The sequence below is a fragment of the Macaca thibetana genome, chromosome 19, assembly GCF_024542745.1.
Source record: "Macaca thibetana thibetana isolate TM-01 chromosome 19, ASM2454274v1, whole genome shotgun sequence".
NCBI classification, from domain to species: Eukaryota; Metazoa; Chordata; class Mammalia; order Primates; family Cercopithecidae; genus Macaca; species Macaca thibetana.
Window position 1 is genome coordinate 22,462,450 of NC_065596.1, and position 26,708 is coordinate 22,489,157.

The 26,708-nt window shown below is 61.8% G+C and overlaps 3 protein-coding genes across 10 annotated transcripts in view; 2 read left to right on the forward strand and 1 right to left on the reverse strand.

The window, feature by feature from the left end:
* Positions 1-14,058, forward strand: part of REXO1 (RNA exonuclease 1 homolog) — a 32,489-nt gene extending 18,431 nt beyond the window's left edge. The window contains exons 2-16 of the mRNA XM_050770052.1: positions 859-2,603; positions 3,658-3,762; positions 5,440-5,653; positions 7,575-7,738; positions 8,910-9,041; positions 9,248-9,371; positions 10,219-10,332; positions 10,462-10,599; positions 10,709-10,822; positions 11,520-11,593; positions 11,968-12,078; positions 12,489-12,604; positions 12,732-12,870; positions 12,956-13,076; positions 13,147-14,058. Of these exons, the coding sequence (XP_050626009.1) occupies positions 859-2,603; positions 3,658-3,762; positions 5,440-5,653; positions 7,575-7,738; positions 8,910-9,041; positions 9,248-9,371; positions 10,219-10,332; positions 10,462-10,599; positions 10,709-10,822; positions 11,520-11,593; positions 11,968-12,078; positions 12,489-12,604; positions 12,732-12,870; positions 12,956-13,076; positions 13,147-13,235 (3,500 nt within the window). The 3' untranslated portion in view covers positions 13,236-14,058. The remainder of the gene's footprint in view (positions 1-858; positions 2,604-3,657; positions 3,763-5,439; positions 5,654-7,574; positions 7,739-8,909; positions 9,042-9,247; positions 9,372-10,218; positions 10,333-10,461; positions 10,600-10,708; positions 10,823-11,519; positions 11,594-11,967; positions 12,079-12,488; positions 12,605-12,731; positions 12,871-12,955; positions 13,077-13,146) is intronic.
* Positions 5,647-7,099, reverse strand: LOC126942841 (uncharacterized). 2 transcript variants are annotated; one of them, XM_050770899.1, is made up of 2 exons: positions 6,611-7,099; positions 5,647-6,206 (listed from the first exon to the last, which is right to left on the reverse strand). In XM_050770899.1, the coding sequence occupies exons 1-2, from the start codon at positions 6,825-6,827 to the stop codon at positions 6,085-6,087; spliced, it is 339 nt and encodes a 112-aa protein (XP_050626856.1). In that variant the 5' UTR covers positions 6,828-7,099; the 3' UTR covers positions 5,647-6,084. The 2 variants fall into 2 exon arrangements, with proteins under 2 accessions (XP_050626856.1, XP_050626855.1); XM_050770898.1 differs by having other exon boundaries at positions 5,647-6,266.
* Positions 14,059-15,640: 1,582 nt separating the features above from the next.
* ATP8B3 (ATPase phospholipid transporting 8B3) overlaps positions 15,641-26,708 on the forward strand; it is a 30,394-nt gene continuing 19,326 nt past the window's right edge. The window contains exons 1-12 of one of the 7 annotated variants that reach the window (XM_050770021.1): positions 15,641-15,724; positions 16,041-17,790; positions 17,974-18,267; positions 18,687-18,797; positions 19,159-19,223; positions 20,113-20,204; positions 21,809-21,922; positions 22,873-22,971; positions 23,444-23,505; positions 23,935-24,007; positions 24,144-24,214; positions 24,651-24,733. In XM_050770021.1, coding sequence (XP_050625978.1) covers positions 19,169-19,223; positions 20,113-20,204; positions 21,809-21,922; positions 22,873-22,971; positions 23,444-23,505; positions 23,935-24,007; positions 24,144-24,214; positions 24,651-24,733 — 649 coding nt within the window. In that variant the 5' untranslated portion in view covers positions 15,641-15,724; positions 16,041-17,790; positions 17,974-18,267; positions 18,687-18,797; positions 19,159-19,168. The other 6 variants (XM_050770022.1, XM_050770026.1, XM_050770025.1 and 3 more) reach the window with 6 other exon arrangements.

Genomic DNA, 26,708 nt, shown 5'->3' on the forward strand with positions numbered 1-26,708 from the left:
CACCACTACGCTCCAGCTTGGGCGGCAGAGAGACCGTCTCAAAAAAAAAAAAATCTTACTGTGGATTTTGCAGGGTGGCCCATCAACTGGGCATGTCCCCATCCCCCCGGCCCTGCTCAGCCATGGCCACTTCTGTGACCTCCGTTTCTGCAGGACAGGCACAGCCCAGTTAATGTTCCTAGAGGCAAGAAAGCCTGTGGGACAGAGCCCTGAGCTTACCCCCGCCGGGCATATGGCATGTGACTGCCACACCACCGCCACACCGCAGGCACACCGCCATACCACAGCCACATCACTGCCACACCATAGGCACACCACCGCCACCATACCACAGGCATACTACAGCCACGCTGCAGGCACACCATTGCCACACCGCAGGCACACTGCTGGCTGGGTGGGGCCATGTTGGCCGAGGAAGGGCTCTCCCGTGTCCACCGTCAGGCTGTGGTTGTCAGCCCATTCCAGTCCTGCCTCAGCCCAGCATCCTGAATGCTGGGAGCTCCACACCTGCCTGCCCCAGGGAGTTCCAGCCTGTCGAGTGTCCACCCTGCCATGGTCATTGTGTACATTCCATGAGCCGTGTGAGGGAGCCTCCAGGACCCATGGAGCTGCGTGTCACACAGCCCAGGTCCATCCAGCGCCCGTTGGTCAGGGGCAGGGCGGGGCCCTGTACAGGGCCTGAGATGGCGCCATGGTCTGCACCCAGCTGGGCACCCCAGAGCCTTGGCGGGCGCCAGTGCACGATGGGTTTCAGAGGCGGGTCTCTTCCCTTCCCTGCAGTTTGAGGCCGGGGCCACCCCCACGCTGCAGGCTCCTCTCTGGCAGGCTGGTCACAGCTATACTCTCTCTTCCCTTCAGGACTGGGTTATGACCCCTACAACCCCGAGCTGCCCAAGCCCCCCTCACAGAGGGAGAATGGCACCCTGGGCCTGGGGGAGGAGCCGCGCCCGGACGTGCTGGAGTTGGAGCTGGTCAACCAGGCCATTGAGGCGGTGCGCAGTGAGGTGGAGCTGGAGCAGCGGCGCTACCGGGAGCTGCTAGAGACGGCCCGTGAGCACCGCGCCGCCGAGGCCCCCGCCCTGGCGCCCCGCGGCCCCAACGCCAGCCCCACCGTGGGCCTGGACGAAGATGCCTTCCCACTGGCCTTCGACTACAGCCCCAGCAGCCACGGCCTGTTAAGTCCCGATACCGGCTACCAGCCCACCCCGCTGGCCACGCCTGCCGAGTCGGGCAGCAAGTACCTGCTGGCGTCCCTGGACAGGGGTCAGGGCAGAGGCGGAGGGGGCGGTGGTGCCCTGGAATACGTCCCCAAGGCTGTGAGCCAGCCCCGGCGGCACAGCCGCCCTGTTCCCAGTGGCAAGTATGTGGTGGACAACTCCAGGCCACCCACAGACCTGGAGTATGACCCTCTCTCCAACTACTCGGCCCGGCACCTCAGCAGGGCCAGCTCCCGGGACGAGCGGGCTGCCAAGCGACCCCGGGGCCCCCGCAGCAGCGAGCCCCACACCCCTGCTCCCAAAAAACCCTGTGACCCCTTCAGTAGCTGCGATGCGAGGTTCTCAGACTCGGAAGATGAGGCCACCACGGCCCCAGGTAATGAGCCCACCATGGCCAGCACCCCCAAAGCCAGGGCTGACCCTGAGAGCAAGGCCACTGGGCAGCCACCTTCCAAAGAGGGCCTGGAGGCCGAAGGGGGCGGCCTGCGGGAGACCAAGGAGACGGCCGTGCAGTGCGACGTGGGAGACTTCCAGCCACCCCCAGCCAAGCCCTGCTCCCCAGCCCAGGTCCAGGCCTCACAGGATGGGGGCTGCCCCAAGGAGGGAAAACCCAAGAAGAAAAAAAGTGGGACCCCACCTGCCCCCAGCTGCAAAGATGGGACCCAGAGGAAGGACAAGACCAAGGACAAGGGCCGAGGGCGGCCTGCAGAGAAGCCCCGTGCGGACAAGAAGGGCCCGCAGGCCAGCAGTCCCCGGCGCAAGGCAGAGCGACCGGAAGGGACCAAGAAGAAGCCATCTTCGGCCACTCCTGTGGCCAGCTCAGGGAAAGGACGGCCTGACCGGCCAGCGCGGCGGCCGAGCCCCACAAGCGGGGACTCCCAGCAGGCAGCCAGCAGAGGCCCACCCCGCCCCCTCCAGCTCCCCGACAGGAAAAGCACCAAGGTCCCATCGGGGAAGCTGGTGGAGCGGAAAGCCCGCTCGCTAGACGAGGGCGCCTCCCAGGACGCCCCCAAACTGAAGAAGCGGGCCCTGAGCCACGCCGACCTCTTTGGAGACGAGAGTGAGGACGAGGCCGCAGGGCCGGGGGTGCCAAGCGTGTGGCCCCCTGCCCTCCCCAGCCTCAGCTCAGACTCAGACTCTGACTCGGACTCCAGCTTGGGCTTCCCCGAGGCGCGGGGGCCGCCCAAGCGGCTCAAGGCCTCCCCGCCCCCCTCCCCCGCACCGTCCTCCTCCTCTTCGTCCTCCTCCAGCGCGGGGGCGGATGTGGACTACTCAGCCCTGGAGAAGGAGGTGGACTTTGACTCGGACCCCATGGAGGAGTGCCTGCGGATCTTCAACGAGTCCACCAGCGTCAAGGCGGAGGACAGAGGCCGGCTGGCCCGGCAGGTGAGGGCGCGGGTGCCCGGGCTGGGCTCAGAGGCGGAGGACAGAGGCCGGCTGGCCCGGCAGGTGAGGGCGCGGGTGCCCGGGCTGGGCTCAGGGGCGGAGGACAGAGGCCGGCTGGACTGGCAGGTGAGGGCATGGGTGCCCGGGCTGGGCTCAGAGGTGGAGGACAGAGGCCGGCTGGACCGGCAGGTGAGGGCACAGGTGTTCGGGCTGGGCTCAGGCGAGGCAGAGCCCAGGGCCTGGTGAGGGATGTTCTGTCCGGAGTGGTTTCCAGCTGGCTCAGAGGCGTGGGGTGGAGGCAGCTCCTCCGTGCTGGCCCCTGAGCCTGTTGAAATCTCGGGAGCTCATGAGTTTGTGGGCGGCCCTGTTGCCCCTCACCCACCCAGAGAGGTTGCTGGTCCCTGGCCACCAGCCAGGCTCCTGTGGCCATGTGCACACCATCTGTTCCCACTGACTGGCAGGGGGATATTGGCCCACCCACCCACCTGAGGGGAACCCACCTCTGGCACACCCTTCTAGCCCCTCTCCCTTCCCCTCTTCTCCCCTTTCCTCCCTTCCCCCTCTCTTCTCCCCTCCCTTCCCGTCCCCATCTCTGTCTCTTCTCTTCCAGCTCCTCTGTCTCCTCTCCTTGTCCCCTCCTCATCCCCTCCTGCCCCTCTCTCCTCCCCTCCATTCTCCCTACCCCCATTGGCCACCAGGGGGAGCCCGCTCCACACAGACTGAGCCCAAGTGCTCATCCCGTGCAGCTGGTGCGCCCTGGGGCCTCACTTTCCCAGTGTGCTTTCACTCTGCGGCCTGGGGTCTCCAAGCCCTGGGCGAACAGGAGAGGTAGCCTTGGGCATCTGCAGAACGTGGGACACCTGCCCCCCCCCCCCCCCCCCCCCGCTGACTGCACCCACACACAGCCCAGGGACTGGTAGCCCTGATCCCTCAGCTGCTGTGCCTGGGGGCTGGACTATGCCATTCCCCACTTGCCGGGGGCGGTTTGAGGTTGGGGTGTGTTGGTGTTGGTGGGGAGGGCAGACCCATGCTGACGGACGGACATGTGTCTTAGCCCCCCAAGGAAGAGAAAAGTGAGGAGAAGGGGCTTTCGGGTCTGACCACTCTGTTCCCTGGGCAGAAGAGGAGGATCTCCCACCTTTCCAAGCAAGGCCAGGAGGTAAGGTCCGCAGAGGCCAGGCCAGCAGGGGCCTCTTTATATTTTAATGACCGGGTGGGCCGGGCGCAGTGGCTCACGCCTGTAATCTCAGCACTCTGGGAGGCCAAGGTGGGCGGATCACCTGAGGTTAGGAGTTCAAGACCAGCCTGGCCAACATGGCAAAACCCCGTCTCTACTAAAAATACAAAAATTAGCTGGGCGTGGTGGTGGGTGCCTGTAATCCCAGCTACCAGGGAGGCTGAGGCAGGAGAATCACTTGAACTCAGGAGGCAGAGCTTACAATAGCCAAGATTGGACCACTGCACTCCAGTCTGGGTGACAGAGCAAGACTCTGTCTGCAAAAAAAAAAAAAATTATAAAAATAAGGGGGTCTTGCTCTATCACCCAGGCTGGTCTTCCAACTCCTGACCTCAAGTGATCCTCCTGCCTCGGCCTCCCAGTGTTGGGATTACAGGTGTGCACCACCACACCCAGCTTCATCCCTCCGTTTTTTTTCTTTTTTTTTTTTGAGATGGAGTCTCGCTCTGTCACCCAGGCTGGAGTGCAGTGGCGCGATCTCCACTCACTGCAACCTCCTCCTTCCGGGCTGAAGCGATTTTTCTGCCTCAGCCTCCCAAGTACCTGGAATTACAGGTGCCCACCACCATACCAGGCTAATTTTTGTATCTTTAGTAGAGATGAGGTTTCACCATGTTGGCCAGTCTGGTCTCGAACTCCTGACCTCGTGATCCACCCACTGATCACGAGATTTGCTTTTGTAAAGCATCAGTGATTTCCCCATTCATTCTTCCACCCAAGTTTCACCATAAATTTGATGCTTAACATTTGCTTTGCTTTTAGCAGAACTCCTGTTGCTCTGATTGGAACTCTGTTCTAACTGATGTCTTACTTTTTTTTAGTGCCTCAAACTCCCTCTGGTTCAGACGTGTTATGTCAAGTTAGTATCAGTTTATTTTGGGGCAAAAAACTTGAAATCCATGCAAGTTTCGTCACAGTGCACGTTTTCCATGAGGTTTTTGAAGACACCTTATCTTTGATGCTGCCCGAGTCCCAGAGAGAACTGGCTCCTGCCCCTTCCTGTTAGATCGCCCACAGTGCTGGGGCAGGGGTCAGAGCGGGGACGGCAGCCCCAGGGTGACCTCCCGCAGACTGCCTGCTGCGCCGTGTGCGGCCTGGGCCTGGGCCAGTTGTCCAGCTCTGAGCCCGGGGTCCTCTGTAGCCCGGAGACAGTAGCGCTTGTCAGGCCCCTGTGCAGACGCAGCGAGGCAGTGCAGGAAAAGCAGAGAGCCTGGCTCCCAGGCCAGCAGCCAGGAGAGTCCAAGTTGATCCAGTCCCAGAGCCTCCCCAGAGGAGGGGCTTTGAGGAAGATTAGGTGTAGTGTCATTGGATTGGAGTGCCAGTCTAATCGGGGTAGTCCCACCCACCCGTGCCTTATCAGGGCTGAGGACACAGCCTGGGCACCGGGAGACACGAAGTGGGGGAGCCTGGAGCCACGTGGCATTGAGGACCACTGCTCCATGCTGCTTCCCCCCAGTGTGCCCAGCAGCTCAGAAGGTAGCCAAGGAGGTGGTGCCTCCGTCCCCCGAGCTCCAGCCACCCTCTCCCAAGCCTGCCTGGGGCCAGCTGCTCCAGGTGCCCCCGCTGTGCTGCCAGGCCTTAGCATTTGTGGTGATGCAGGCGGAGCCCCCAAGGAGGAGTCCTGCGGTGCCCCCGGCCCGGCCCCCGACGGCACAGGAGGTGTGCTACCTGCGGGCCCAGCAGGCGCAGAGGGCATCGGCGAGCTTGCTGCAGGCCCCCCCCAGGCTGGCAGAGAAGCTGCCCTCCGTCCACATCTCTGCCCCTGGCGAGAAGAGGAGGATCGCCCACATCCCCAACCCCCGCCTGGCTGCAGGTGAGTGCTGACCCAGGAGGCCTGTGCCAGGGGGACATTGGCATGTGGGCAGGAGAGGGCACCCCGAGGTCTCTGAGCTCACCTGAACCACGTGGTGTTTGCTCATGTGGCAACTTTGGGCCCTCTCCTTGGGGCCCTCAGCCTGCCTGTCTGTGAAATGGGGACTGTTGAGGAGTGCAAGAGGCCTGGCCCAGCACCTTCCTTCCCTGACCCGGCTCTGGGGTTACTAGGAGTCCAACAGCCCGGTGGGGACTGTGCTGAACCAGGGCTTGAGCCTGTGGTGCCAGGGAATGGGGAACCATGTCGGGGTGCCTGGCATTGGGTGGGGTGCAGGCTCCTGCAGGTGTGGCTTTGTGCCTGGCGTGTGAGTGGGGGGCGTGGCCTCTGATGGAAATGAGCACCGTCTTCGCAGGAGCGGGGCTGTGTTTCCTTTACTCCGAGAGGCGTGTCCTCCGCAGAGTCTTCTGGAAAGTCGGGCCAGGCCTCAGTGGTGGGTGGACAGGACCTTTCATGCGGGGTTGTCCTGTTTCCTGCATCTTCACATCAGTGGTGTCTGTAGAGCAAGGAAGTGTCCCTGGAGGCAGGTCACAGATGAGGGTCCCCCAGAAAGCTCCTAAAAAATGCAGGTTCTGGTCTGGAGGCTGGGAAAGGACCTTTGTGTCTGGCAAGCTCCCTGGGAGGGCATGGCTGCTGTCCAGGGACCACTCTGAGCAGCCTGCTGGGTTGGAGACCCTGCCTCCCTGGCACTGGCCAGAGGGCCTTAGGGCCAGCCCCGGTGATTCCCCTGCAGATCCCATGGATCCCCCGCCCTCCTGTGCTGGACCTGGACTGAGGCCCTCCTTAGGGAGAATTCTCCAGGCCACTCTGACCTCGCCTCCCCAGAGCCCCTCACGTCTGAGACCTTAGCCCCAGAGAAGGGAAGTCACTGAGTTGGGCTGATCCCGGGACCCCACACACTTGCATCGGCGTCTGTGTGCTGGCGGTTGTCCTGTTGCTGGTCTGTGGTGGGTGCTGAGCTGTCACAGTGCCCTCGGGGCCCACCACCTGAAGCGAGTCTGGCGTCCCAAGTGCTGGCAGTGCCACAGGGCAGGCTCACCGGGCTTGGAGGACTCCTGTGGCTGCCTGTGCTCGCCCCCAGCGTGCAGTCGAGGGAGCCTGGAGGGTCTCCATCCATTCCTGAAGGGCAAACCCTCCACTGCAAGAGGCGCGTGCCAGCCTGGCGGGCAGCCTGCTTCCTTCCTGGGCGGCCCGCGGTAGCATGAGCAGACTCAGCCTGCCTCCCTTGCACCTTCCAGGGCCAGATGGCGGTTCAAGGGATGTCGCTCTGAGACTAGGGCCAGATGTCCCCGCCACAGCTCCCCTTCCTGGGTCAGTGCCGAGCCCCCAGTCCAGAAGCCCCCCACCACACAGACATACATGCCCAGGTTGCAGCTGCCCATGTGGCCAGCCCTCCGAAACAGCCCCTGCAGGCCTGACCTCCTCCCTTTGGTTTGTGACTTCATCAAAGGGCGAGACAGAACACAGAGGCCGCAGGGCAGGGCAGGGCAGGCCGCTGGTCACAATGAGCAGGTGGGGGTGCCCGAGACCCTCTGGTCCTCTGTCCTGGAGCAGGGCCTTTCCCTCAGACATCGATGCCTCGGGCTTGGGGTCGGAACACGTGGCAGAGGCCTGGACCGCCCCACCGCTGACGTGGCCTGAGCGGCCTCCACAGCCTGACCTGTGTCCTCTGCCTCGATGGACTTGCCTGAAGGCAGTTAGAGCCTGATGTCATTGCGCAGTCCCAGCCCCGCGCCCCGGCCTGGCCCCCTGCACGCGGAAATGCACGTGCTGCTGGCGCTGAGTGGCCGCGGCTGCCTGGTGCTCCGTCACGTGGTGATGGGCAGCCACTTGCACTGTGCCCACACCCCCTGTGCCCCGCCAGCCCCCACAGGTGCCAAAAGGACCCTCACGGCCAGCGGCAGCCAGCCCTCCAATGGCCCCGAACCAGGCGGCCAGCAGCTGAAAACACGCACATTGTCGGGGATGGCATCCAAGACTACCACCACCATCACCCCTAAGCGAATCGCCCACAGTCCATCCTTACAGGTAGCACCTCCCGTCTTGGCAAGTACCACCACCCCCAGACCAAGGCCCGAGGCCCAGCCTTATGGTGGCCTAGCCCCTCCTGGCCACATGGAGCCTGCAGAGGGCCAGCCTCGCCCCTGCCCTGCGGGCCTTCGTGCTCCACACTGCAGTACAGCCTTCACCTTCCCTCCTGATGCCCTGGTGGTTTTAAAAATTTTTTTTTTGAGACGGAGTCTCGCTCTGTTGCCCAGACTGGAGTGCAGTGGTGCGATCTTGGCTCTCTGCAAGCTCCGCCTCCCAGGTTCACACCATTCTGCTTCAGCCTCCTGAGTAGCTGGGACTACAGGCGCCCGCCACCACGCCCACCTAACTTTTTGTATTTTTAGTAGAGACGGGGTTTCACCTTGTTCGCCAGGATGGTTTCTATCTCCTGACTTCGTGATCTGCCCGCCTCAGCCTCCCAAAGTGCTGAGATTACAGGCGTGAGCCACCGCGCCTGGCTGCCCTGGTGGTTTTTTTTCTGTTGTGTGTGGTTTTTTTTTGGTTGGTTGGTGTTTTTTTTTGTTTGTTTGTTTTTTTAAGAGACGGGGTCTCTGTTGCCCAGGCTGGAGTGCAGGGGCACTGTCATGGCTCACTGCAGCCTCGACCTCCTGGGCTCAAGTGATCCTTCCACCTCAGCCTCCCGAGTAGCTGGGACCACAAGCCTGTGTCACCAGACCCCAGCTAATACTTTTGTTTTTTCTTTTGTAGAGACAGGGTTTTGCCATGTTGTCCATTGTCCAGGCTGATTGCTGATCTCAAATCTTGGCCTCAAGTGATCCTCCTGCCTCAGCCTCCCAAAGTGCTGGGATTATAGGCATGAGCCACCATGCCTGGCCTTGTTTTGTTTTTAATTAATAGACTACGTTTTTTGAACAACTTTAGGTTTCTAGGAAAATTGAGCAGAAAGTTTAGCAAGTTCCCGTGTGCCCCCATGGCCTCAGTTTCCCATGCCCTTAGTTCCCCCTGCCCTCAGTTTCCCCTGCCGGTCCTGTCTTGCCTTGGCGTGTCTGTCCCTACTGGAGCCAGGCTGATCTGTCACAGTGCATCTCACTGTTGCCTCCAGCCGTGGTCATGGCATCATCGTGTCTGCGTTCCCGACTGGAGGTCCTGCGGAGGCCCTCACCCATGGCTGCTTTTGCCTTTCCTCTAGAGTTTAAAGAAACCCATTATCCCCAAAGAGTTTGGGGGCAAAGTCCCCACCGTCATCCGCCAGCGCTATCTCAACCTGTTCATCGAGGAGTGTCTCAAGTTCTGTACCTCCAACCAGGAGGCCATAGAGAAGGTGAGGTCCTGGAGTTCCTGTCTGGCCGGCCGGGTGGGGACTAGGGGTCCAGGGTGGTCCCCAGACATCCCCCGGCCTCTCAGCCGCAGCTGCGACCTGGAGCTGCCTGGGAGAGATGCAAGTCCCTGACCCCATGGCGACCCCACCACTGGGGTTCCCCAGCACCAGGCAGGCATGGCCTCAGCTGGGCACCACGTGTCCCCCAGGCACTGAACGAGGAGAAGGTGGCCTATGACCGCAGCCCCAGCAAGAACATCTACCTGAATGTGGCCGTGAACACCCTCAAGAAGCTCAGGGGCCTGGCCCCCAGCACCGTGCCCAGCCTCAGCAGTGAGTCCTGGCAGGGGGGGCGGGAGGCTCAGGGTTGCTCCCCAGTGAGTCCTGGCGGGTGGGGCGGGAGGCTCAGGGTTGCTCAGCAGTGAGTCCGGGCGGGGGAGGCTCAGTGTTGCCCTTGGGGTGGCAGCTGGGCTGAGCTGGGACCTTCACAGCCCTGAGCTCAGCTACAGTCTCAGACAAAAGGAAAGCGCGGGTGCCACGGGGGGCTGTCTGCTCCCTGGTTCCCAGGTTTCTGTCTGGGACTGGCCTGGCCCTGGCGTCCTCGCTGTCAGCCACCTTCCTCTGCCGAGCCAGGTCTCCGGGCCGAGGGGCCGCCTGCTAATGGAGCCGCGGCAGCCTCTTCAAAGCAGGAGGTCCCGGGCTGGGCCAGCTCCGTGCATTAAGCTCTGGGGGGAAGAAAGCAGAGACCTGGGTGTTTCATTGCAGCCTCTCCAGGCTGCATTAAGCCATCACTGGCCCCCGCCTCCGTCCCCGCCTCCATTAGCACTCGGAGAGGCCCTGGGTTGGCGTCGCAGGCTGGGTGGCCCGAGAAGGCTCAAAGCCCTCAAAAGCCATTAGATCCCCCGTGCTGTTTTCCCGGCCCTTCCCCCTTCGCTTGAGGGGAGAGGGCGAAGGCTTCGGGTGTGGGGTCTCCATGCAGCTCCCGGGCCTGCAGAGCTGGGGGCTACCCTGCATCCCTGGCCCACCACGTGTCTGCCCGGGGTCAGTAGGGCACTATCTCAGAAAGGGGGAGTTGAGGCAGAGGTCTGAGGAGGGCAGGGTGGGTGGGAGAGCAGATGAGGCGGGGGTCTGAGCCAGCTAGTTCACACCCTCCTCCCCTCCCCCTTTCCCCTCCTTCCAGAAACCAGTGGCCGCAGGGTTGTGTCCCACGAGGTGGTGTTGGGGGGCAGGTTGGCCACCAAGACCAGCTTCTCGCTCAGCCGCCCAAGCAGCCCCCGGGTGGAGGACCTGAAAGGTGAGGACTCGCCCCGCCTGTGCTCTGCCACATGGTGCCTCGCGGGCCCCCACCAGCCGCCTTTCCCGGTGGTGTCCACCACCCCGTGGGCCATCCCAGGCAGGGGCTGACCACCGTGCCTGTCCACAGGGGCTGCCCTGTACAGCCGCCTCAAGGAGTACCTGCTCACCCAGGACCAGCTCAAGGAGAACGGCTACCCCTTCCCGCACCCAGAGCGGCCCGGCGGCGCGATCATCTTCACAGCTGAGGAGAAGAGACCCAAGGACTGTAAGTTGCTGGCCTTCAGCAGCCTAGGCGGGCAGGTGCGGGACGTGGGCACGGCCAGGCATGTGGGCCCCAGCGTGAGCCTCAGCTTCCGCCCGGGTCCCCCCCACAGCTTCCTGCAGGACCTGCTGCCGCTGTGGCACCGAGTACCTTGTGTCCTCCTCGGGCCGCTGCGTCCGGGACGAGGAGTGTTACTACCACTGGGGACGGCTGCGCCGGAACCGGGGTAAGGCCTTACCTGGGCCCTCCCCCGTCCCACCCATGGTCCCTGGAACCTGGGCCCTCCCTTGAGGCCCCCGGAACTGGTGTGAGGCCTTACCCAAGCCCTCCGTCCCACCCACGGTCCCTGGACTCCACTGTCCCGGGCAGAGCCAGGGCTAGCCCTTGGCCTCGTTTTCTCTCCACCCGTTCTTTATGCAAAAGTAAGACGAGAGCTTTCCCATGACAGTGTTCAAATGCCACCAGCTGAAAGGCCCTGTGTCCCTGTCTTCCTGTGCCCTTGGTCCATGGAAATGTGGAGGCTGCTGGCCACACGAGCGGAGGGCTTGTCCCACCCTTGGCCTGCTGGTTCCATTCAGTCCCCCACGCGGCCACACAGCCATGTTCAGGGCACATGGCCAGCCTTGCACAGCCCTGCTGCGGCCCCTAAAGCCATCGCCTCGGGGGCACCTGGGGGGTCCTGCCCAAGGCGGCGCTGCCCGAGAGGCCTCTGCAGAGCGCGCTGGTTTCCCTGGATCCAGGCCTGGGCGTCCTGGCTGCCAGACTATTGCCGGGGCCTGGTCTGCTTCCAGCTCTGCCAAGAGGCTGAGGTCTCCTGTCCTCAGTCTTTACTTTCTAGTAGGGCTCAGCAGATGCGTGTGGTCAGTGCCCCGGGGGCTGTGGAGTGGGCCTGGCCGGGCCCTGACTGTCTGTGTCCCCTGCAGTGGCCGGAGGCTGGGAGACCCAGTACATGTGCTGCTCGGCTGCCGCCGGCTCTGTCGGCTGCCAGGTCGCAAAGGTGAGCCCTTGCATTCCGGTCCCCTCTGCCTGTTCTCAACAGACTTCTGCTTCCCCGTCGCTGGTCTTGGGTCTCAGGACACAGCACAGTCTTGGGCTCAGGGTCTCGGCCCCTGGGCAGCCTTTTCTGTGTTACCCAGAGAGTGTAGTGCCCATAGGCCCCAGGCCCTGTCCCTGGCCACTTCCCATCCTGGGAAGCCGTCCTCCCTGTGTCTTCTTGGCAAGCCCCCTTCCCCACCTGCTCACCAGGGTCCCAGCCAGTGAACGGGCGTGATGGATGGATAGGACAGTCCCGAAGGGCTCAGAGATGTGCTGCTGCCACCCCCGCCCCCACTGCACCCCGAAGCCGCCCTCACCTGCCTTCTCCACCCCCAGCAACATGTGCAGGATGGCCGGAAGGAGCGCCTCGAGGGCTTCGTGAAGACCTTTGAGAAAGAGCTCCCAGGAGACACCCACCCAGGGATCTACGCCCTGGACTGCGAGATGGTGAGGCCGTTCTCTGCCCAGCCTCAGGTTTAGGATTGGGGAGGACCTGTCCTGGCGCGGCTGCCCCATCTGGGCCCCATCTGGGCCCGGCTCACCGGCCAGTGCTCAGAGGGCTTCTCTCGCAGCACTGGTGCCTGCAGCTCCTGCCCTGGACCAACACCCCATACTTCCCAGCACAGCCAAGCCCTCCGGGCACTGGGCCCCGGCTCTGCCTGTGAATGGGAGGCAGGAGGGCTTTGGGAAAGGGGGTTGCTGAGGTCCCACCCTACTCCGCTTCTCCTAGAAGCCCCACAGAGTCTCTGGCTGCTGCCTCTGCCTCACAGGGCTCTGGAGACCTGAAGGTGGGCAGGGGGCGGGAGGGAGGGAGGCTGGTCCCCGGGGCGCGTCTGAGGCGCGTCCCTCGCCCGCAGTCCTACACCACGTACGGCCTGGAGCTGACGCGCGTCACAGTGGTCGACACGGATGTGCACGTGGTTTATGACACCTTCGTGAAGCCTGACAACGAGATTGTGGACTACAACACCAGGTGTGGCCAGTGCCCTCTGGGAGCCGGGACCCCTCCCCGTCTTTCCTCCCCAGGGACCCACCCTCCCCGCCCTGCCAGCCAGTGCTTCCAGGCTGAGCCCTGGCACCCCTCCTGCCTGCTCCCCCAGGTTTTCGGGGGTGACGGAGGCTGACCTTGCTGACACAAGCGTCACACTGCGTGACGTCCAGGCCGTTCTGCTGAGCATGTTCAGCGCTGACACCATCCTCATCGGACACAGCCTGGAGAGTGACCTCCTGGCCCTGAAGGTGCCTTGCCAGCCCGGGTCCCTCGCGGTTCTCCAGCAGAACCTGTGCAGGCCCCACGTGCACTAACCTCTGCCGCTGCCCGCAGGTCATCCACAGCACCGTGGTGGACACGTCTGTGCTTTTCCCCCACCGCCTGGGCCTCCCCTACAAGCGGTCCCTGCGGAACCTCATGGCCGACTACCTCAGACAGATCATCCAGGACAATGGTGAGTGCCAGCGCCTGCCCTGGGGCCATCCCTATGCAGGAGCCGGGTGCTCACCGCATCTGCTCCGCAGTGGACGGGCACAGCTCCAGCGAGGACGCCGGCGCCTGCATGCACCTGGTGATCTGGAAGGTTCGAGAAGACGCCAAGACCAAGCGATGACGCCTGCCCGCCTCCCGCCCGCCTCTCCTGCCGCCCCGCTGGTCCTTAGCCCCAGGCCTCTTCCAAAACAGTGCAATAAATCTCCGGTAACCCGTCCACCTGGCCGAGGCAGCCCAGAGCAGCGGGACAAGCTGGCGGCCGGAGAACGCCCAGCCCAGCCCACCCCCGCTCACGTCCTGCGCACCCCTCCGCCCGTCCCCACCCTCTGCCCCCAGCCTTCTGGCGTCTCTAGAATTGCTGCTGACAGCGACCAGGACAGAGCCCGCCCCCCATCAGCCCGCAGCCCCTCCTGCCCCTCCGGCCAGGCCCTCACTCCCTCCCAGGTGGTGGCTGGCACCTCTGCTCCTCACATGGGTTGCGGGGCGGGCTTGTCCCGGGTTTGTTTGAGACAGTCTTTTTTTTATTTTGTATTGTTATTTTTATTATTTTTAATTTAAACCTGATGACTTGCACAGCACCTTTCCCACCGGGAAGAGCGGGCCTGCTGCCTTCCCTCCTGGGGGCTGGGGGTGGGACAGACCCCAGTGGGGGCCAGCCAGGGCCACACTCAGCCCAGCGTGGGCTGGACCCGCCTCCGTGCTCCAGGGGCTGGCCTGTCTTCGGGGCGCCGGCTTCCACCACTCGCCGCCCCACCCCTGCACTCCGTGACCTCTGAGAACCCAGCCGGCCCCTCATTAGCCCCAGGGCCTGCGGTCCGGATGGAGCCCACAGGCGTCTGGACACTGTCTTCCCGCCAGAGCCCCGTCTTCCTCTGCGGGGCTCTCCGGACCCCCACTCCCGTCACCTCCAGGCAGGGACAGAATAAATGTTTGTATGGATTTTAGATTTGCTGGTCCTGGTCTTGGTGCCTGGTGAGGCCTCTGCATGTGGCCCGGGAAGGTCACTGTCCCTACAGCTGGGACTGATTCTCTTCCCACCAACGCAGAGAAAACCGCGAAACTTTCCCTCACAAAAGCTGGCCCAGTGCTGGCTCCCCCAGGGCTGGGCCACACCTGCCGTGGAGTCTCAGTTCCAGCCCCAGATTGTGGGGCTACCATTCTGCAGCTTTTAGTGCCACTCGGACAGCGGGCAGTGTCCCCAGCCCTACGTGGAGCTGGGCCCTGTGCACGGAGCTGGCTTCCCTCTCCACCTCGCCCAGGGATAGGGGCCGCATGCTGACGGTCAGAGGGGGTTAAAGAGACTGGGAGCCGCTGTGTGTTGCCCGTCGAGGGGATGGAGCGCAGACACGGAAAGCTACTCCGCCCTTGCCAGGAAATGCCACATGTCATGCGGTGCACGCACGGCTCCAGGCAACCTTGGTTGCATCGGGACCCCATTTGGGAATGGGAGGCCCAGGGGTGTTTAGACCCTACTTTTTATTCACTTCAAGTAGAAAAAGTGAGCCTCACAGCACAGGACCCAGCAGTTGAGGGCAGGTTGCCTAGAGGGGGTTTCCTGCCACCCTGGCCTTGGGCTTCTGCTGAAGGGCAAGGCCAAGGGCACGGGGCCCCGGATGAGGACGTGGGGCCTCCCCAGAGGACTCCGTCCCAAGGCTGCAGAGGCAGAAGGGTTACCTTCTTGGTTCTGGGCTCTGCATCCCTCCTGGGGGACCGTGGTTAGGCCAGGCCCTTCCACCCTCGAGGGCTGTTCTTGTGACCAGGTGACGCTTCCCACCCCTTCTATAAAGGAGTTTTCTTTTTCTTATTTTTGAGACAGCCTTGCTTTGTCACCCAATCTCAGCTTGCTGCAGCCTCTGCCTACCAGGTTGCTGGGATTATGGCCTTGCCATCACACCTGGCTAATTTTGTATTTTTAGTAGAGACGGGGTTTCACCACGTTGGCCAAGCTGGTCTTGAACTCCTGACCTCAAGTGATCCACCTGCCTCGACCTCCCAAAGTGTTGGGATTACAGGTGTGAGCCACTGTGCCTGGCCCTGTTTTCTAAATAAATGGCGCAGGTGTGTATTCACTCTGTTTCTGTCCGTTCCCGTGTGATGTCTGCCTCCCTCTTCCCAGAACGCACCTGGTGCCTCAGGACATAGCCCACGGGGGTCCCAAGGCTGGCCAGCGCTGGCTTAAGCCCCCAGGGACCTCCTTCAGCTTGCGAAGCCACCTGTTGCCACTGGAGGCTTCAGGGCCTTTGCACAAGTGCCCTGGGCAAGCTCCTGCCCCCAGATAGTGCCCCCTGTGAAGGCTGGGGAGGGGGAATCTGGTCCTCACAGCTGCACCCAACCAGGTCTCTTCTAAAGTTTATGAGAACAGTGTGTTCAAACCCCCACCCCCGGCTCTTTTTCATAACCTCTGGGCAAGCAAGCGCAGGGGAAGTGTTGAAAGAATGAAAGGAGAGAAGTCAGACACAGTGGCCTGCCTGCCTGCCTTTAGTCCCAGCTACTCTGGAGGCTGAGGCAGGAGGATCACTTGAGCCTAGGAGGTGGAGTCTGCAGTGAGCTCTGATCGCACCACTGCACTCCAGCCCGGGTGACACACCGAGACTGTCTCTAAAAAAAGAGGTTCCCGGCCGGGCGCGGTGGCTCAAGCCTGTAATCCCAGCACTTTGGGAGGCCGAGACGGGCGGATTACGAGGTCAGGAGATCGAGAGCATCCTGGCTAACACGGTGAAACCCCGTCTCTACTAAAAATACAAAAAAAACTAGCCGGGCGAGGTGGCGGGCGCCTGTAGTCCCAGCTACTCGGGAGGCTGAGGCAGGAGAATGGCATAAACCTGGGAGACAGAGCTTGCAGTGAGCTGAGATCCAGCCACTGTACTCCAGCCTGGGTGACAGAGCAAGACTCCGTCTCAAAAAAAAAAAAAAAAAAAAAAAAAAGGTTCCCTGGCAACCTCCAGGGCCAAGCAGACTTCCAGTTTGGGCTTCCAAAGAAAAGAGGGTTTGTGATCACCCAGAGCCCTCAGGTGTTTGCCACTTTGATGGGGGAGGTGGCCTCCGTATTCCCCTCCACCCATGTTTGCCTCTCCCTTTGGGTCCTCACCCCAGGTAGCCTCACTCTTGGGGGCATTTCATCTTCAACAGCCCCTCCACACAAACCTTCTGTCCCTGGCTCCGGGCCCTATCTCTGGCCTGGACACGCCCTTGCCTCGTCGCTGAACTCACCCCTGCCACTTCAATAAGGATCCCTGAGCCCCTGCCACCCGCAGGACAGAACCCTGCGGGCTTCCTCCTGGCCTTAGGGTGGTCTCAATGGCTATAACCGCCTCTCCCCAGCCTGGTGCTCAGCCCTGCATCTGTGCCTAGGAGGTGCTCGTTGAACGTGAATGGGATGAATGAACGAACCCAGGACACGAATCAGACACGACTTACATACCTGCCTTTACCTGTGGTCCTTCCTCCTGCACTCTGCCACGCTGTTCCCACCAGTCTCAGCCACGTCAGGTCTGCAAGGCCCATTCCGGCCTGACCCTAGCCCACCTTTACAAGAACCCCTCCAACCCCTCCCTGCGGTGCAGGTCCTTTCTGCTCCCCGGCCAAGCCCGGCCCGGCCCTTCCCTGACACCCTTTTCCCTTTCAGGCCCCGCCCCTGCACTGGCACTGCTCCCTAAGGCCCTCCCAAGGCCCTGCCGTCTGTCCTGGACCCACCCTGAGCTCCCTCCTACCCTGACCCTGCTGTGCGCGGCCCCGCCTTCCTCCTTGGTCACGCCCCCGATCCTAGCCCCGCCCCTACCTTGACCCAGCTTTGCAAGGCCATGCTCAACCACGCCTCCCTTTGGCCACGCCCCTGGATCCTGGTCCCGCCCCTACCTAAACCCTGCTTGCGCGTCCCCGCCTCCCTCTTCGGACACGCCCTGGGTCCTGGTGCCGTCCCTACACTGACTCTGCTCAGCGACACCCCCATTCGGCCCCGCCTTCCTCCTTTGTAACGGCTCCGGATTCCCGCCCCTGCCGTAACACTGCTCCGCAAGGCCATGCTCAACCCCGCCTCCCACTTTGGCCAAGCCCCTGGGTTCTGGCCCCTCCCCTACCTAAACCCTGCTTGCGCGGCCCTGCCTCCCTCTTTGGCCACGCCCCGGGTCCTGAGCCCGCCCCTACTCTTACGCCACTCGGCGACACCCCGCTAGGCCCCGCCTTCCTCCTAGCCCCCTCCCCACCCCAGACCCAGGCACCGCCCCCGAGCGTCTTCTACCCTGACCTGTACTTCGAGGCTCTGCTCGGCCCCGCCCTTCTGCCGTGACCACGCCCCTGAGGCCTGGCCCGGATCCTGCTTGGCCCCATCCTCGAGTCCCCGTCCCCTTCCTGGCCTTGGCCCCACCCACCCCTCCAGGCCCCGCCCTCGGCCCCCCTCCTGGCTCCGAACCAGCTTCACCTTTGCCTGGGCCGGGCTCCGAGACCCCGCCCCCCGTTTCAGGACCGTTGGCACCGGGCTAACGGTTCCACCACATCAGCCGCTCTGGACGCCCGCGGCCTGCCCCAGGCAGCCTGGCCCCTCCCTGCCTGTCCTGCGCGGGTGAGCAGCTGGTGCTCCCACTGCTGTGCGTTCCTGGGAGCCCGCGCACCCTCTGTGGGCTCCACCCGGGCTGAGAGCTGGGGTTGTGGCAGCGAGGGTAGAGAGGTCGCACCTAGAGGTTAGCGCGGTCGGGGCTCGGGGGCGGGTGCGGACAGCCCTGGACTCTGGAGCCCTGTCCAGGGCGGTCCTGTGCCTCTGTGGCTGCGGGAAGACGGGGTGGGGGGCTTCCGAGTAATGGGGCGTCCCGGTTAGTGAGGCGGCAGGAAGCCAGCGCTGTGTCCGTGTCTGTTTCTGCCCCCAGATACACTTTGAGTGGATTCTGGCCATTTGAGCTTTCTCTCCAACTCTCCGACCCCCAGTCTGCCCCCACGGGGGTCTCCCCACCACTCCCCCGTCCCACAGCCTAAACCCCTCTTCGCCCTGAACCTCCCTTTTCCTCATGTGGTGAATGGGCACTGGCCCCGCTCAGACTCCCAGGAGCACCAGAGCTGGCCCTGAGCCAAGTCCTGCCCCACCAGGACCTGGGGACACAGGTGACTCAGACCTGACTCAGGAAGGCTCAGGTCCTGCTGGCATCCGCGGAGGTGGTGAGAAGGTGATCAGAGCTGGGATGGGGGACTCCCCAGGCAGAGGGGCACCCCAGAGGAGGCACAGGGCCCAGCCTGGTCGGGCTGGGAAGTATGAACGGAGACCAGAAGGGTGAGGACGGGTGCCCCGGGCCGCCGGAACCCAGGAGCAGGGGCTTGGTGAGGAGGGCACTGCTAGAGAGTGGGCAGGTGGGGGGCCAATTGCTAGCGTCTGGGGTGGTTTGCCCGTTCCTCACGGGGGGCCAAACCAGGGCCCCCAGTGCAGAGCTAGAGCCAGACCCACATTCCTAAACCTGCTAGTGGAGAAGATTCCAGGATCTTCTGACCATGTGCTGTCTGCCTCCATCGCCCCCATCAGAGTTATGCGCCCAGCCGGGGGGGTTAGGAGGGGGGATGGCCACGCCTGACCCTCCTGCTGTGTTTTGAGATATAACATATAGCCCGGGGATCCCATCCAGTCAGTCAACAGCCGACTGAGCCTCTAAGCTGGTGCCGCGTGGGGAGAGGGGCAGGAGGCCGTCAGCGAAACCAGGAGGAGGTGAGAGTGGCCTTCCAGGAAAGGCGAGGTGTGGGGAGCAGTGGCCGGAGTCTGGCATGGCCGGCGGTAGAGTCCTCCTAGGCTGAACTGGTGGGAGGCAACAGGGGTGGCTGCCGGGGGACACTGGCAGATGGGTTGTTGCAGGTTTGGGGATCATCTTGGGGTCCCCTGGGTCTCAGGGTGTCCAAGGCAAGACACACAGCCAATGGCTGGACATTCAGAGCCTGGGGGCAGGCTGCAGATGAGTGTGGGAGGTAGCATTTGAGAGGGTCGACCCCTAGGCCGTGAGCTCCTTGAATACGAGTGGTGCCCAGCAAGGGCTGGGGCCGCTGCTGTGACCCAGGGCCCCTCTCTCCCACAGCCCCACCAGCATGGGCAGCCTGGCCCAGAGAGAAGATCTCCAAGATGATGAGGACAAGAACTCAGGTGCTGATCCTGGGCGGAGGGGGTGGTGCAGATGGGAGGGATTACGAAGCGCAGGGCTGGCAAGGCGCAGCGGCTCTCGCCTGTAATCCCAGCACTTTGGGAGGTGGAGGTGGGCGGATCACTTGAGGTCAGGGGTTCGAGACCAGCCTGGGCAACAGGGAGAAACCCCGTTTCTACTAAAAGTACGAAAATTAGCCGGGCGTGGTGGCGTATGCCTGTAATTCCAGCTACTCGGGAGGCTGAGACAGGAGAATCACTTGAACCCAGGAGGTGGAGATTGCAGTGAGCCGAGATTGTGCTACTGCACTCCAGCCTGGGTGACAGAGCGAGACTCCATCTCAAAAAAAAAAAAAAAAGTGCAGGGCTGAGGCTGAGATGGGCTGGGGCCCCCCAAACCTGCACGTCAGGCCTTGCCTAGGATTCTCATTTGGTTTCTAGTAGTCCCCAACCCTAGTACTGACTGGGTTTGGGGTATTTGACTCAGGATTTGGGGGCTGCATGCCCAGAAAGATCTGGGCTGCCTGCTGGATGTATGGCCTTGGACACCCGAGAGCCCATCACCGAGCCTCAGTTTGCCTCCCTCTGTAAAATGTATAGGCCTGAACGGGTCTCCCAGGGCCTGTTCTCTGCGTCTCAGGACTGGCCCATGGCCAGGGGTGGGGGGGGTGGCCACTCTCACAATCCACTTGTGCCCACGCCACCTATGGGCAGGGGTCTGGTAGGTCCCTAGGTGGTGCCTGCTGCCCGACTGTCTTTAGGGGCTCCAACATCTCGGGCCTTCCCGGCACCTGGGTCCCTCGGGCCCCATTAGCCCTCCTCTGGGCGGTGGTTAGGGCTGTTTTTCCTGGCCCTCGAGCTCCAGCGACGCCCGGCTCTGCCCTCGTTACAGCATTCACCTGGGAGGTCCAGGCCAACAATCGCGCCTACAATGCGCAGTTCAAGGAGAAGGTGTTCCTGTGCTGGCAGAAGAAGAAATACAAGGTGGGCAGCCCCTCCCGTGCCTCCCCGGCCCCCAGAGGAGCTGCCGTGGCACCCCTGGGGAATCTATTTTTTGCACCTCTTGAGTCCTGCCTCTGCTTGTATTTGCTTGATATTTTTCTTTTCTTTTTTTTTTTTTCTGTTTTGTTTTGAGACGGAGTCTCGCTCCGTCGCCCAGGCTGGAGTGCAGTGGTACGATCTCGGCTCACTGCAACCTCCGCCTCCAGGGCTCAAGCAATTCTCCTGCTCTGCCTCCCGAGTAGCTGGAATTACAGGGGTGTGCCACCACACCCGGCTAATTTTTGTATTTTTAGTAGAGACGGGGTTTCACCATATTGCTCAGGCTGGTCTGGAACTCCTGACCTCAGGTGATCCACCTGCCTCGGCCTCCCAAAGTGCTGGGATTACAGGTGTGAGCCACCATGCCCAGCCTCTTTTTTCTTTTTTCTGTTTTGTTTTGAGGCAGAGTCTCGCTGTGTCACCCAGGCTGGAGTGCAGTGTCGAGATCTCGGCTCACTGCAACCTCCACCTCCCGGGTTCAAGCGATTCTCCTGCCTGAAACTCCTGAGTAGCTGGGATTACAGGCGCCCACCACCATGTCCCTCTAATTTTTTGCATCTTTAGTAGAGATGGGGTTTCATCATGTTGGTCAGGCTGGTCTGGAACTCCTGACCTCAAGTGATCCACCTGCCTTGACCTCCCAAAATGCTGGGATTACAGGGGTGAGCCACCACATTCGGCCAGTATTTTTATTTTCATCCCGAAGACCGAAGCGTCCGTCCTAACCAAATCACTGGTTTGGCGCAAGAGTTCTGGGTGTCTCATTTGCCCTGTCCCAGTGCACATGACGGTGTTAATACCCAACCTGAAAGTACAACGTGTCCATCGGGCCCTGAAATCCTCCTGAGTGTCCTGCTTTGGGAAATGCTGGTCACAGCTCAACGAGTCTTTGCACTCAGTAGAAGCTCAATTAATGCTGGCTCTAGGCTTTTGCATTACTGACCAGGTGCTCAGTAAATGCTGCCCGGGGCCTTGTATTCAGCAGGTGCTCAGTAAATGCTGCCCGGGGCCTTGCATTCAGCAGGTGCTCTAAATGCTGCCCAGGGCCTTGTATTCAGCAGGTGCTCAGTAAATGCTGCCCTGAGGCCTTGCATTCAGGAGGTGCTCAGTAAATGCTGCCTGGGGCCTTGCATTCAGCAGGTGCGCAGTAAATGCCGCCCGGGGTCTTGTATTCAGCAGGTGCTCAGCAAATGCTGCCCGGGGCCTTGCATTCAGGAGGTGCTCAGTAAATGCTGCCCTGGGGCCTTGCATTCAGGAGGTGCTCAGTAAAACGTGGCTTCAAGTCTTTGCATTCAATAGTTAACCGTGGCTCCAAGTTTTGCATTCAGCAGGTGCTCAGTAAATGCTGGCTTGAGGTCTTGCATTTATTAATAATGCTGGCTTGAAACTTTGCATTCAGCAGGTGCTCAGTAGGTGCTTAATGAATGGTGTCCCATAGCCCAGAGGATTCTGGGCGAGGCCAAGTGGGGCAGGTCTGGCCTTGGGCACCCCCATCCCCTGGCCTGGAAGGCACCCCCCTGCCATGTGGCCTGCGGCTCTTGTTCCAGACCAACGTCATCCGCACGGCCAAGTACAACTTCTTCTCGTTCCTGCCGCTGAACCTGTACGAGCAGCTCCACCGGGTGTCCAACCTGTACTTCCTCCTCATCATCATCCTGCAGGTGAGGCACGTCGCCTCCTGCAGGAGGTCCCCCCTAGCCACCTGGCAGCATCGATGTATTTGTCTATGTGATGGGTGGGTTCATGTCCCGCTCCCCACAGACCGGGACCCTCATCACTGAGTCCCTACTACCCTGCCCAGGGCCTGGCACACAAGAGGTGCTCAATACACGTTGAATGATGAAGGTGGATGGACGGACCCTCCAGGTCTGATGATGGCACCCTCTCCATGCCCTGTTGGTTCCTGCTGGGCAGGGCTCGGTGTCGGGAGGCATAGCCGTTCCCCAGCCTAGACAGCCTCGGCCACGCAGCTCCCCTAGCCCCCGCCCTCCTAGCTGACCTCAGAGGCGAGGGGGAAGGAGGAGCCCAGAGCATGTTCTCTGAGACCTGCAGAGTCACATCCTGGTACCTGGGTGGTCCAGGCCAGCGTGGGGCCAGCATCCGGCCAGGGGCACTGTTTTCAGAGCACCCACCCTCACCCAACATCTTATTTCGGTTCTGGATATAGAGGTTCTCCTTTTATCCATCGAGTCATTCAGCATTAATGGAGTACCTACTGTGTGCAGGCCACTGGCCGGGCACCAGGGTGGGGGATGGTGGAGCTCACACCTGCAGGGTGACCTGGGGAAGCAGGAACACGGGAGGGAGGGGGAGCAGTGAGGGCCAAGCTTGGGGCTGGGGAAGGCTCCCTGGAGGAGGCAACGTGGGAGCTGGGCTTGGACGGGAGAAGAGGAGTTTGCTGGGGAGACGAGGCGTGTGGGAGAAGTTCCAGGCAGGTGGAGGGATGCCAGCGGTTTGTCCTAAGGGCTGGGGGATGCAGGTGATGGCTGGAGCCCGGCCAAGGTGGCCAGCAGATGGTGTCACATGGTGCGGGGCTGGGTTGGCTTGGTGGAAGGGCAGGGGATGGGGGAGGGGGCTGGTGTGACCCTTCCTGTGGCCCCCTCCACGTCAGAGCATTCCCGACATCTCCACGCTGCCCTGGTTCTCGCTCGGCGCCCCCATGGTCTGCCTCCTCTTCATCCGTGCCACCCGGGACCTGGTGGACGACATCGTGAGTGCTGTTGGACGCAGCTGCCTGGGGGAGGGGGCGGGGACGGGGGGTGGTCTCTTGAGCCCTGGGTGAGAGTGAGAGCGGGAGAGGGCTGGGCTTCCTGGAGCATTAGGGGAACATGGGCCTGGGAGCCTCCGCTGTTGGGGCTACGTTGTCCTTATCCACTAGCACCCACATTGGGGAGGTGCCGCTGGTGGCATTGGCTCCGCCGGCTGCGTGGTTTCGGGGCCGTTGAGCTTTGGTGGGGTGGTGGTCTGGCAGGCACACTAGGTGGTGGGCAGCACACGTATCTTCTCCCCGCCGACAGCAGTGGGTCCAGTGGCCCCCATGCCCAGGATCCCTGGGCAGACGCAACGTGGCATGGGGCCAGCAGACAGAGACCCCGTGTTGCGGGTGGGCACTGCTGGGCAGCGGCCTGGGCAGGGGCACGAGAGGCCGGACGGTCTTTCTGATCCTTTCCCTCCTGGCCCAGGGGAGACACAAGAGTGACAGAACCATCAACAACAGACCCTGCCAGATTCTAATGGGGAAGAGGTGAGGCTGGGGCTGCAGCTGGGGATCCCCGGGGACACAGGGGCTCCAGCCCAGCAGGGTCATCGGCCTCGGCAGGGCAGGGTGCCTGGCCAAGTGTCCGTCACCTTCCATGCTCCCCGGTCTCCCGGCTGGGGTGAGGACAGAGGCCAAGGCCCCGATGGCGAACCCCTGCAGAGCTTAGGGCTGGGGCGATGGGGAGGACAAGGAAAGTCTGAAGAGGACGTGGGTGCGGGACCCTGGAGGTCACTGGGTGGGAGCGTGGACCCGCGGGGAGTGGGGTGGGAGGCCGGGGAAGGCTTCCGGAGGGGGCAAAGGCCTGGAGGTGGGGACTGCAGCCGCAGGCCCCACGACATCCGCTTCCTCTGCTCTCACCGTGTGGGGAGGGTCGGCAGAGGGAGGGGCCTCCTTCACAACCCCCTCTCCCCGCAGCTTCAAGTGGAAGAAATGGCAGAATCTGTGCGTGGGGGATGTGGTCTGTCTCCACAAGGACAACATTGTCCCGGTGAGCTGGGGTTGACCCTGAGGTCCCAGAGCCACGCCCCCGCACCGAGAGCGCCCCTCCCAGGGTGGGGAGGGCTGCCACACCCCCAACTTATCTTGCATCCCCTCTTGCAACGCTGCTCCCCACTCCACCCCAGGCTGACATGCTCTTGCTGGCCAGCACGGAGCCCAGCAGCCTGTGCTACGTGGAGACGGTGGACATTGATGGGTGAGGAGCTGTGGCATCGCTGGGGACCCTGGGGGGTGGGGCACATGGCCCGGAGGAGCCCCCTTCCCCGATCACCAAGGAGGCGGCCAGCCAAGGTCACCCAGAGACTCTGGTCACTCACCCCATGAGTGTCTGGGGGGTGGGTGCTGCCAGGCACTGAGGGGAGGAAGACGCCCACTCTCCTCATTGTTTCATTGCTGGAGGCCCCCTTGTGTGCAGCCCTAGGCCCTGGCCTCAGCACTTTAGCAAACATGCTGTGTGGCCTTGGGCAAGGCCTTCTCCCTCTCTGGACCTCAGCCATCTGACTGGCAGCTGGCAAACTAGTAGGTGCTCAGTGAAAATGTCTGAGTGACTCCAGAAGGGGTCCGGGGGCTCCTCGAAGCAACCGTCACCCCATTTTCACCTCTTTTCACCTCCCTCCTCTCCTCGTCACCAGGGAGACCAACTTGAAGTTCAGACAGGCCCTGATGGTCACCCACAAAGAACTGACCTCTGTAAAGAAGATGGCGTCCTTTCAAGGTGAGCGGCATTGAGCAGGGAGTCACGTCCCCCAAATCTGTAAAAGTTAAACGTTAAGGTATTTTGTTGTTGTTATTACTGTCTTACAAAAAAATGTGCTGGCCAGGCCCAGTGGCTCACGCCTGGAATCCCAGCACTTTGGGAGGCTGAGGCAGGAGAATCACTTGAGCCCAGGAATTCAAGACCAGCCTGGGCAACATCTCGAGACCCCATCTCCACAAAAAATAAAACAATTAGCTGGGCATGGTGGCATGTGCCGGTGGTCCCAGCTACTTGGGAGGCTGAGGTGGGAGGCTCGCTTGAGCCCAGGGAGGCTGAGGCTGCAGTGAACTGTGATCACATCACTGCACTCAGCCTGGGCAACAGAGTGAGGCCCCTGTGTCAAAACCACAAATAAAATGCTACATTCTATTAAGTGTAAAATTTAACCACAACGCAGTCACGTTTGGTTGTTTCATTGAAAAGGCACCTGCATGGGCTGGCGATTCCTGTGGTGGGAATGGCCTCTAAGAACGGAGTGCTGACCCCGTCCCACTGCTTGGCTGCTTCTTTTCCTTTTCTTTTCTTTTTGAGATGGAGTTTCACTCCTGTTGCCCAGGCTGGAGTGCGGTGGCATAATCTCAGCTCACCGCAACCTCCGCCTCCCAGGTTCAAGCGTTTCTCCTGCCTCGGCCTCCCGAGGAGCTGGGATTACAGGCACCTGCCACCACGCCTGGCTAATTTTTGTATTTTTAGTACAGACGGGGTTTCATCATATTGGCCAGGCTGGTCTCAAACTCCTGACCTCAGGTGATCCACCTGCCTTGGCCTCTGAAAGTGCTGGGATTGGCCGGGCGCGGTGGCTCAAGCCTGTAATCCCAGCACTTTGGGAGGCCGAGACGGGCGGATCACGAGGTCAGGAGATCGAGACCATCCTGGCTAACACACTGAAACCCCGCCTCTACTAAAAAATACAAAAAACTAGCCGGGCGAGGTGGCGGGCGCCTGTAGTCCCAGCTACTCGGGAGGCTGAGGCAGGAGAATGGCGTAAACCCGGGGGGCGGAGCTTGCAGTGAGCTGAGATCCGGCCACTGCACTCCAGCCTGGGCGACAGAGCGAGACTCCGTCTCAAAAAAAAAAAAAAAAAAAAAAAAAAAAAAAAGTGCTGGGATTATAGGCGTGAGCCACCGCGCCCGGCCAGCTCCCTTATTTAACGCCGTCAGGGCGCAGAATCATAGACGGGCAGTGACTCTTCCTCTGGCACTCCTCCCGGGGTGAGCAAGGATGCTTTTGCGGGCCCTGGCCTCCTCCCTCTGCCCCAGCATTCTCACCGGGCACGGACCCATTTTTCAGAGGAAGAGACTGAGGTTCAGAGAGGTGGCCTGAGGTGTGGGCTAGCCCTGTAGTTCCTCTGCCTTCTGGCCATCCCACCATGGATGTCTCCAGTTCCTACATTCAGGACGGAGTCAGGCTCCCCATCCCTAAGACGTGATGGGGAGGCAGATGAGGACCCTTCAGGAACCCTGTGGCCCCTCTCCCTTCTGGGGTCCCAACCCACGCCTCATTGTCATTTTAACCCTCACTAAATGCTGCCCGGGCCAGTCCGTGTGGTCTGAACCTGTTTCCTCCAGCGGAAGTGAGAACATTGCAGGGTGTTGGGGAATGGGGGGTGGTGGTGGTGGACAGGCTCCGGCACCCAGGAGGAGGCTCATCCATCAGGTGTCCCTTCTCCTCTTCCTTCTTGACACATTTATTGAGCACCTACTGTGTGCAGGTGCTGGGCCGTGCCCTGGGGTGACAGTGTGGCTGAGACGAGGCTGGTGTCTGTTCTCAGGGAGCTCACAGACAGTAACAATAGCTTTGCACAAATAAACATCGCATCATGTGCTGGGATCAGAACCATGAGGGCGGGAGCTAGGAGCTAGGAGGGGCTGATCTGGCTGGAGGATCAGAGAAGTGTGAGTCCCCGTGGAAGGAACAACCTGCCCAAAGTCCC